The sequence below is a fragment of the Chlorocebus sabaeus genome, chromosome 25, assembly GCF_047675955.1.
Source record: "Chlorocebus sabaeus isolate Y175 chromosome 25, mChlSab1.0.hap1, whole genome shotgun sequence".
Lineage (NCBI taxonomy): Eukaryota > Metazoa > Chordata > Mammalia > Primates > Cercopithecidae > Chlorocebus > Chlorocebus sabaeus.
Genome location: NC_132928.1, coordinates 62,652,407 through 62,663,042, shown reverse-complemented (window position 1 = coordinate 62,663,042; position 10,636 = coordinate 62,652,407). Strand labels below are relative to the sequence as shown.

Below are 10,636 nucleotides of genomic sequence, written 5' to 3'. Positions count from 1 at the left end.
TGTGTTTAAAATTACAGTCATCTGTTACATTTGTTTTTATGCCAATGTTTTTTAAAGTCAACTTTACTGACTTTAAAATGAAATGCACATATTTTAAGTCCGTAGTTTGATGAATTTTGACAAATAGATACTACTAATAGCCACCAACACCACAATTAAGGTAGAGAACATTTCTGACAACCCAGAAGGTTCCCTGTGTCAGTTCTCAATCTCCTCTCCCCACCTCCTGGCTCCAGGTAACTGCTGATCTGATTTTTATAACTACAGTTTTACCTTTTCTCAAGTTTTGTATATATTGAATCACATCCTCTGTATACTTTTATGTATGCCTTCTTTCACTCAACAAAATTTCAAAATTCATCCATGTCGAATATCAATAGTTCATTCCTTGTCATTCTTGAGTAGTAGTCTACTATATGAATGTGCCACAATTTATCAGTTCACCTGTTGATGAACATTTGGGTTGTCCAGCTTGGAGCTCTTATGAATAGTGCTACTGTCAAAATTCATCTACAAGGCTTTGTGCATATGTATTTTTCATTTTCCTAGAAGAATGGAATTGCTGGGTCCTATGATAAGTATAAGAAACTGTCAAGTAGTTGTCCCAACAATAACGTATGAAAGTTCCAGCTGCTTCAGATCCTTGCTATATTTTATACCAATACACTAGAAAAATCTAAGTGAGATAGACACTTTTTCTAGGAAAATATAATTACAAAAATTAGGTGAAGAAAACTAAGAAAACTGAGAAGACTAATAACCATACAAAAGATATTGAAATGGTAGTTAAAGGTTGACTCACCCTCCAAAGATATGAAAGACCAGACAGTTTTACTAATATGCTCTACCAACCTGTCAAGGAATAGATAATTCCCATCTCTTATTCAATCTGAACACAACCCTGATAACAATATTTGGTAAAGAAAATACCACAAAATCTATACAGTTCAATATTACTATAATCTAGGAAGCTAAAATTCTATATTATGTTTTTTAAAAAATAAGCAAAGCCTCATGATCAACAATAGTTTATACTAGGAGTGGTAGGATGCATCAACATTAGAAAAATCTAGCAATATTCTTTATGTTAACAAATTAGGCCGGGTTCAGTGGTTTACGCCTGTGATCCCAGCACTCTGGGAGGCCTAGGCAGGCAGATCGCTTAAGCCCGGAAGTTTAAGACCAGTCTGGGCAACATAGGGAGACCTCATCTCCACAAAAAACAGAAAAATCACCAGGGCCTGGTGGTGTGTACCTGTAGCCCCAACTACTCGGGAGGCTGAGATGGGAGGTCCTGTTTGAGCCCGGGAGGTCTAGGCTGCAGTGAGCTGAGATCATGCCACTGCACATCAGCCTGGGTGACAGGCTGAGGCCCTGTCTACAAATAAAAAAAAAAAAAAAAAAAGAGATAAAACCGTGTGATTACCTGAAAAGATCCAGAAATTTAGCAAATTTTCAACTGCCATTCTTGATTTTAAAACATATACATACCCCATATATACACACACTTAGAAAGCTGACCCGAGAAAGGAATTTTCTCTGGGAAACAATTAGAAAACCAAGAGAACCAACTAGCACGATTTAAACTAATATATGAGATCAGTAGTGTGACTAAATACACAGACTAACACTAAAATCAATACCTTCTCTAGACATCAGCAGTAACCAATAAGAAATATAATTTTTTAAAAGAAATTTTTCACAAAATCTCAAAATATTGTTACTTAGGAATAAAACTGACAAAAAAGAAACAGTTTTATGAAGAAATCTATAAAACGTTAAGGATATTTTAAATCTCAACCTCTTCCTGTGTGTTTCCTTCTAATACTTATTTTTAAATGTACTTTTTAAAAATTCGGTTTTGTTGGTTCACTGGTTTTTGTTATCCTCTCCCCTCATTCGATTGTAAACTTGAGAGCAAGGAAGACCTTATTTGTCCTGTTCCTCATGCTGCCCCCCTCAACACTTTCACAGTAGCTGGCCCTTTGTACCTGTAAAACACGGAAACACCCTCAGCTCCTCTTTTCCTCTACCTACTTTGTCGCACATTACGCAATAATGTACAGCAATTGCTCCAGGCCTCCCACGTGACAATGCCTCCGCCTGCCTCGCACCCAGCCAATCAGAGCACTCGCCACCTGCGACCGCGCTCTTCCCCCACCTCACCCGCAAGGCGCCACGAGCCAGAATCTTCCAGTCTCAGGCTGTTTGTCCCCCCCGAGCGGGGCAATGCGACTGCGCGCCCCGTCCTGATTGGCCGAGAGTTGCGGGCTGCGTGCGCAGGCGCCTACCTCGGTTACTTAGGGCGGGAGCCCGGCGAGGGCGCCGGTGCTTTGTGCTGTCTGAGGCCGGGAAGCCTGACCGCGCTGCCATGCCGAACCGCAAGGCCAGCCGGAATGCTTACTATTTCTTCGTGCAGGAGAAGATCCCTGAACTACGGCGACGAGGCCTGCCTGTGGCTCGCGTTGCTGATGCCATCCCCTACTGCTCCGCAGACTGGGCGGTAAGGCTGGAGCGGAGTGAGAGGGCTGGTCAGGGCAGTTGGGCAAGCCGGAGGGTGAGACGGGAGGGCAGAAGGCCTCGAGGAGGTCAGGCGGCTTGGCCCTGCCAGAGGAAGAGGAAGGTCCCGGTTTGTGGCCCTGGGCAAACCGACACCAGAACCACCTCCCTGTAATGTCCCGGCATCTGCCTGCGGGCCCTAGAGCACTCGATCCTCATGGCTGTTTCTCTTCTTTGTCCCTTTAATCTCCAAAAGCTTCTGAGGGAGGAAGAAAAGGAGAAATACGCAGAAATGGCTCGAGAGTGGAGGGCCGCTCAGGGAAAGGACTCTGGGCCTTCAGAGAAGCAGGTAAAGTTAACAAGGGAAGAGCCGCCATCTGCCTGGCACATAGACGTATTCAGTAAAGGCTGGATGAGTGAATGAGTGAATGTCAAGGGTGGACTCCTTTGGGGGTTCGGTTAGTGCGAAGACGACGTTCTTCTTTTCCCCTGGTGTTAAAAGAAACCAGCAGCCTCCACAACTAGGGCATGCACACATTGGTGTAATTTGGTGGTGAAAGACCTGGGGAATTCCTGTTAGGAAACCTGCAGACAATACACTTTGACCAGTAATGGGAGTGTAACATCTAGGGGTTGTACTGGATGACATCAAGGTGTCCCTTTCCATTCTTCTGTGATTAATGAGCCTTGGTGGGGGTGGGGGAGGCAGTGGGGGCTTAAAAGTAGTTTAGACCATTCTGTCTTTTTTTTTCTTTAGCAAAAAATACCATTCTTTTAAAATGACACCTGAAACAAAACCAGCTGCTGTGTTTAAAATATTGGAATAACAACACTTGGATTAGTTGGTGTATGTGTGTATGTCTTACAAGAGTTGAATAGGCTGGGCACAGTGGCTCACGCCTGTAATCCCAGCACTTTGGGAAGTGGAGGAGGGCGGATCACTTGAGGTCAGGAATTTGAGACCAACCTGCCCAACATGGGGAAACCCCAACTCTACTGGAAATAAAAAATAAAGAAAGCTGGGCGTGGTGGCAGACGTCTGTAGTCGCAGCTGCTCGGGAGGCTGAGGTGGGAGAATCGCTTGAACCCGGGAGGTGGAGGTTGTAGTGAGTCGGAATTGCGCCCCTGCACTCCAGCCTGTGCGAAAGAGCAAAACTCTGTCTAAAACAAAAAAAGTTGAATGAAGTTTATTTGGGTAAATTTCTGTGTAGTAGAATGTTAAAGTACTAAATAAAATTTGTTTTCTTGTTGATTTGTATCAGGAAAGTGCAAGGTAATTATTGGTGTTACCCCACCCTTTGTTTTTTCCATTCTTCCATGGTAAAATTCCATTCTTAAACTGTCAACATTGGATTGAAATTCAAGAGATAGTTTTATTTTGTGGATTTATGAGTAGAAACTCAGTTGAGTTTGTACTTAACACTTGCAAGCCTTATTCTTACAAGATATCTCTCCTCAAAACTTAAGCTATGGTGTATGTGTACCTCATGTGAGACTTGGAGACAACATAATCTGGTTTTGACTTTAAGTGAAAAACAAGCAACATTAGAGTACTTTGGGGCATAGTATGCTTTTGGCCACTGGCCTGGCTCAAGATGATTACCTTGGATAATCAGTAGTGGGCAAAATGGCTTTCAGTAGTAGTGGCATTGGTTATTTACCACTCCTCTTCTGATTCAGAATATTTATAGATTTGTTATTCTGCCTTTGGGTGTTGGTATTATTGACAGATATATTTATTCATTGGATACGTTGACCTTGGTAATCTCTAGGCTGTTTTGAAGTTATTTGGCTAAATTTTAATATATGGTCTAAAGTGCCCAGCAAGAGTTTATGTGGCCAATCATTCTCTTCCTCTTTAGAAACCTGTTTTCACACCACTGAGGAAGCCAGGCATGCTTGTACCAAAGCAGAATGTTTCACCTCCAGATATGTCAACTTTGTCTTTAAAAGGTGATCAAGGTAGAGTAACCCTGAAATATTTTGCTTAGATAAATTTGAGTGCCCAAAACACTATATTTGTCAGTAAAAATGTTTTCTGTTCATTTTGATCCTCCATTTCAAAATAATTAACTACAAGTGTTAAATATTGTGGTACTGACATTATAAAAGATTAGGTAATTTGTTGAAATAAAATAGGAGAGAGTGGTTTTTTGTTTTTTGTTTTTTTAACAAAAATCTGGTCTCTGTTTCTACCACTCCATATGTTGATAAACATAGGTATTTTTTAGACTTGTTTATAATTGGACACTTAAATACACTTAAAAACAAAAGTAAACAGGTGGGATAAGATTTTCAGATCTATTCTACAGTGTGATGACTACAGTTAATGTAATGTATGTTTCAAAATTGGTAAGAGTAGGTTTTACATATTCACACCACAAAAAGTGAGATGATGGATATGTTAATGACTTGATTTAATCATTCCACGGTGTATACATGTATCAAAACAACATTGTACCTCATAAATATGTATATAATTATTATTTGTCAGTTAAGAATAAAATATTTAAAAATCCTGGGTGGTGGAGGGGAGTTATAAAGATACAAATGAATTATGGAACTTGCCAAGAAGAGAACATAGTTAATAAGGGTCGTTGCTATTCCTTCTGTCTGGTTTTGTTGTGTTCTGTCTTTGTTATAAACTTTTAACAGTCTTAAATGTGACCGGTCTTGGTAAGTAACACTTCACACATTCTCACATTCCTTTATTCCTTTAGAGGATTTATAGGTGGTCTTATATATATTGGTAAAAAGTGAAAAAAGAATGAACTAAATTTTTCATAGTTTTTATATTACAATCGTTCTACATTGATTCTGCTCAGCTTCGTTTCCCAAACCTTTACATTTGTTGAATATGGGTCACTGCTCTATGTCATTCCTGAGATTCAGGGCTTATCTATGGCCGAATTATGTAGAGCTGGCTGCAAGTTGGAATAATTTTGTTGCTTCATGCGAAGAGTGGTTACTTTAATCCTTGATAAGTGTAATTATAAAAATTTTGATTTCTTTATTTGGTACAGCTGATTAGTTTTCTCTTTTCCAGCTCATTTAGGAATATAGGAACAGAAAGAAAATTGTTCTAAAACATTTTTGTTTCCTTCAACTAAAGAGGCTTTTGTAGAAGAGGTAAATTTGAGACATTCATTTATTCATTTTATCTTACAATTTTTTTTTTTAGCTCTCCTTGGAGGCATTTTTTATTTTTTGAACATTTTTAGCCATGGCGAGCTACCTCCTCATTGTGAACGGCGCTTCCTCCCTTGTGAAATTGGCTGTGTTAAGTATTCTCTCCAAGAAGGCATTATGGCAGATTTCCACAGTTTTATAAATCCTGGTAAGTAGTCAGAGTAGATGCTAGATCTTAAAAGTGTATGTTTGTTTTTTTTTTTTTTTAATCTTGACTTTATTTGACAATAGTACTTTTTCTTACAAACTCATGTACAGCTGTGTTCTTAATGTAGCAAGACTTCATAATACTTACTGAAAAACTGTTAGGAATTAGGTGTTGACACAGGGTTTTTTGGTTTAGGCTTTTAACCTCAAGTTACCATTAAAATCAGATGGATAGACTATCTGAACAATTCATAGCCTGCTATTCACTTACCTGTGGCCTTACATCTTGGGATTTTCTAAAAGCTGTGTATGCCATGATCTTTTCTTTCTCTACCTCATCCTTCACAGCAGTGGTGACTAGCTTTTTAAGCTGCTATTGCTTTGTATCCTTGAAGAAATTATTTAACCTCTCTGAATCTATTAGCTCATCTGTAAAGTGGGGATAATACCTATTGGAGGGTTGTTCTAAGGAATAGATAAGAAATATGGAAATAGCCTATACTTAATCGGCTCTCAGATATTATCAGCATCTCTTCTTCCTACTGTTCCATCCCATTAAAAAGCAAGATAGGTATGAAGACATAGGATTTGATACCCCTGAAGGTAAGTAGGAAAAATGTATAGGGAGAAGAGACTGGGGACATGACTTCATTTTTAGTTTTGTCAATTATCAATTACTTTAAAATTAATTAGGACATCCCAGCACTTTCTCCTCCTCATTTTTAGATGACAGAAAAACTAATCATCCTACTCACACTTGTGAGTGTTGCTACTTAGGACAAGTCAAAGAGCTGCTTTTCCCCACATGGGTTGTAAATATTAAAAAGATCGAATTTGGGGACTGTTTTTCCTCTGAGAAACGCATATACACCTTGCCATATCAATGCCCTTATGACCCCCGGAGGCCCATTTATGGACGTGGAGCTAAGACTCTTTTGTCACATGCTTGCTTTATCTAGCATTTCTTTCTGTGTAAGGAGTAACTTACTTTTAAAAGTAACTTAGACAATATACCAAATTCTTCAACAGTTTTCATACCTTTGGTTGAAAATAAACCCTATAAAAGTTTAATCTTTTGTATTTTCATGTAATAAAAATTACCTTTCTGTGTTATAACTTGGTCATCCTGTAGAGTATTAACTGTAGCACTACTAGAGAACTTTGAAATTTCTGCTTCTCAACAAGATATTTTGTATTATAGGTGAAATTCCACGAGGATTTCGATTTCATTGTCAGGCTGCAAGTAAGTATAAAGGAATAGGGTATGATTTGTGACTTGAATGTATTCATACCTGGTTAGACTTACTCCTTTAACACACAAAATATAAAATGAGAGGAAAATAACTTTAGGTTATTGTTAGAGAATCTGCATAGATGTGATAGTCGGTGTCTGTGATCTTTAAATTTTTTATAGACTGATAGTATACTGTACCTTTTCTTTTCAGGGAATTGTTGTTTTATTTTTGTGTGTGTATATCCTTTGACCTCAAGGTCAGCTGTTCTTAGTGGCCGGGTACTTAGGAATCCCTTTTAAGAGGTCTCAGATTATCTAGATTTAGGACCGTTTTCAGGGACATCCATTTCAAATGTGTTTTAAAAGTTAATACTTCAAAAAGAGTTCTGAATTTTTTAGATGAGTAAAACAGTTTTCTAAGTATTTTGCAACCAAAGGGCATGACTGTAAACCTAAGCCCTTGAACTTAAACCCTTTTTCTAGGAATTAGGTTTTAAGCAGTTTTCTGCTTAAATAGAATGAAAATCAGAATAGGTTTATTTTTAAATGTATATTAAAAGTGTCAGTGTATAGGGACCATTTAATGATTCCGGTCTGTAAGGTAATGTTTTTTTTTTTTTGAGATGGAGTCTTGCTCTGTCACCAGGCTGGAGTGGAGTGGAGTGGCGCGATCTCAGCTCACTGCAACCTCTGCCTCCTGGGTTCAAGCAGTTCTCCTGTCTCAACCTCCTGAGTGGCTGGGACTACAGGCGCACGCCACTGCGCCCAGCTTATTTTTGTGTTTTTAGCAGAGACGGCGTTTCACGATGTTGGCCAGGATGGTCTCAATCTCCTGACCTTGTGATCCGCCCACATCAGCCTCCCAAAAGTGCTGGGATTACAGGCACTGAGCCACCGCGCCCAGCCGGTAATTTTTTTTTAACTTAGAAATATGGCCAGCTAGCCTGTAGAAGTGTTTGAAATTAAAAATAAGTTTTTCAAATCTGCCACAACAAGCAACTATAATACTTATAACTCTGTTGTTTATAAATGAACATATTTTGGACTTATATTTGGTTGTATATTTTGAATTCCTAATATGTACTAATTCATTATTTGACTGGAATCAGGGCTGTAGGCTATGGAATAAAAATGAGGGAGGATTGTTTTAGTAGTTCCTTTTTTTTTTTTTGAGACAGAGCTTCACTCTTGTTGCCCAGGCTGGAGTGTAATGGCACAATCTCGGCTTGCTGCAACCTCTGCCTCCTCGGTTCAAGTGATTCTCCTGCCTCAGCCTCCCGAGTAGCTGGGATTACAGACATGCACCACCACACCTGGCTAATTTTGTATTTTTAGTAGACATGGGGTTTCCACATGTTGGTCAGGCTGGTCTCGAATTCCTGACCTCAGGTGATCCGCCCGCCTCGGGCTCTCAAAGTGCTGGGATTACAGGCGTGAGCCACCGTGCCTGGCAATAGTTCCTTCTTACATAGCTTTGAATGGAAAATAATTACAATATGGAAGAAAAATTCTGTACTTGCTTTGAAGTGTGAACATAGCTAATATCCCCAACTGTTACATCATCTGAGGTTATTGAACTAGATGGCAGTAAAATAAATAAATAAATAAATAAATAAATAAATAAATAAATAAATGGAAACTTAGCCAATGAATTAATTTTCACGTTTTTACTTAAACTCCGTTTCAGGTTTATTCATTTGTTAAATGCATTGGAATCCCTACTATGTGCCAGACATTCATTTCTGAGACTGTCACTGACTTACTGTTTCTTTACTATTTTGATTCTGTGAAATCCTTAAAAATCTATTTTTGACAACCTAGTTTTACAACCTTTTCAAATTAATCAGATTAACAGAAAGCGTGGTTCTTTAAAAAAATCTATTAAAGATTCTAGAAATGTTTTCTTAATTTATTATTCAACATAGTCGAAACAGTACAATGTTTCTCATTCAAGGAAACTTTAAAATGTTTAAAGCTTACTAATTTGAGCGTGTCTTAAGTTGCCAATTTGATAATCCTTGGATATATACCAATTAAATAAGATAAATGACTATTAATAGAGTGACACCTGTCACCATAATAACTAAAAATGCCTATGCTAATGTAATTGAGCTGATTTGGAGGAGACCATGTTTTGTATAGTAACGCACTGGAATGAATTTACATGTGGATGTGAAGAATTTGAGTGGTATTTAAGGAACATGCATATTGATCTCTCAAATACTCCTGTGTTGTCTTATCTTTTATGAACTATGAGTGTGAGGATAGGAGGTCCTGGTTCCTCTCCTTCTCCACTTTAACCAGATGAGCTCTGCTTCTCTCCATTTTACTGATTAATGATTTTCTTGAGAGAAATTCTGCTTTAAAACATCAACATTTTGCAAATTGCTTTCAGCTTCCTATACAAAAGGTCCATCCGCTTTTCAAAGGAAGCGTCTACACACAGAACAGATTATAACATTTATTTAAGGTATAAAGAACATTAATAAAAAACTAAGCCACCCACAAGTCAACTGAAAAAAATAGCACATTTCCAGTGCCATTGAAAGTCCCTGTGTCTGTCCCTGATAGCATCCTCTTCCCTCTTTATGAGAAAACTACGATTCTGAATTTTGTGTTTGAATTTTGTGTTATTTCTTTTCTGAATAGTTCTACTACGTGTACATATTTGTTTAAATGATGTATTTAATTTTACTTGTTTCAACTTTTGTGTAATTAACATATTGTATGTATCAGGGTGCCCAATCTTTGGGCTTCCCTGGGCCACTTTTTTTTTTTTTTTTTTTTTTTTGAGACAGAGTCTCGCTCCCTCACCCAGGCTGGAGTGCAGTGGCGCGATCTCAGCTCACTGCAACTTCTGCCTCCCAGGGTCAAGTGATTCTCCTGCCTTAGCCTCCTGAGTAACTGGGATTACCGGTGTGCACCACCACGCCCAGCTAATTTTTGGTATCTTTAGTAGAGGTGGGGTTTCACCATGTTGGCCAGGCTGGTCTTGAACTCCTAACCTCGTGATCTGCCCGCCTTGGCCTCCCAAAGTTTTGGGATTACAGGCGTGAGCCACCGTGCCTCGCCCCCCGGGCCACATTGGAAGAAGAATTGTCTTGGGCTACACATAAAATACACTAACACTAATAATAACTGTAGAGCTAAACAAACAAACAAAAATCACAAAAAAATATCTTGTAATGTTTTAAGAAAGCTTATGAGTTTGTATTGGGTTGCATTCAAGCTGTCCTGGGCCACATGAGGCCTGCATGCTGCAGGTTGTACAAGCATGATATGTGTATTTTCTTTCCTGTATTTTTTAACTCAATATCTTTCACTAGTTTTCTATTGAATTGTTTGTTTTTCTTACTGATGTGTGGAAGTTTATCTTAGCTGCTGATGGATTTTTAAAAATTGTATGCAGATACCTATTTTCAGTTTGTGTCTTGTATTTTTCACTCTCTTTATGGTGTCTTTTAATGAACAGACTTTTTAAACATTTTTTGTTTTTTAGAGATGGGGTCTTGCTTTATTGCCCAGGCTGGAGCGTGATGGCTATCACAGATGCAGTCATAGCTCACT

General features: G+C 38.6%; 1 protein-coding gene across 1 annotated transcript in view; it reads left to right on the top strand.

Moving 5' to 3' along the window:
- The first annotated feature begins 1,636 nt into the window (after positions 1 to 1,636).
- Positions 1,637 to 10,636, top strand: part of MAEL (maelstrom spermatogenic transposon silencer) — a 33,945-nt gene continuing 24,945 nt past the window's right edge. Inside the window, exons 1-5 of the mRNA XM_007989667.3 lie at positions 1,637 to 2,503; positions 2,756 to 2,848; positions 4,362 to 4,461; positions 5,681 to 5,836; positions 7,037 to 7,078. Coding sequence (XP_007987858.1) covers positions 2,372 to 2,503; positions 2,756 to 2,848; positions 4,362 to 4,461; positions 5,681 to 5,836; positions 7,037 to 7,078 — 523 coding nt within the window. The 5' untranslated portion in view covers positions 1,637 to 2,371. The remainder of the gene's footprint in view (positions 2,504 to 2,755; positions 2,849 to 4,361; positions 4,462 to 5,680; positions 5,837 to 7,036; positions 7,079 to 10,636) is intronic.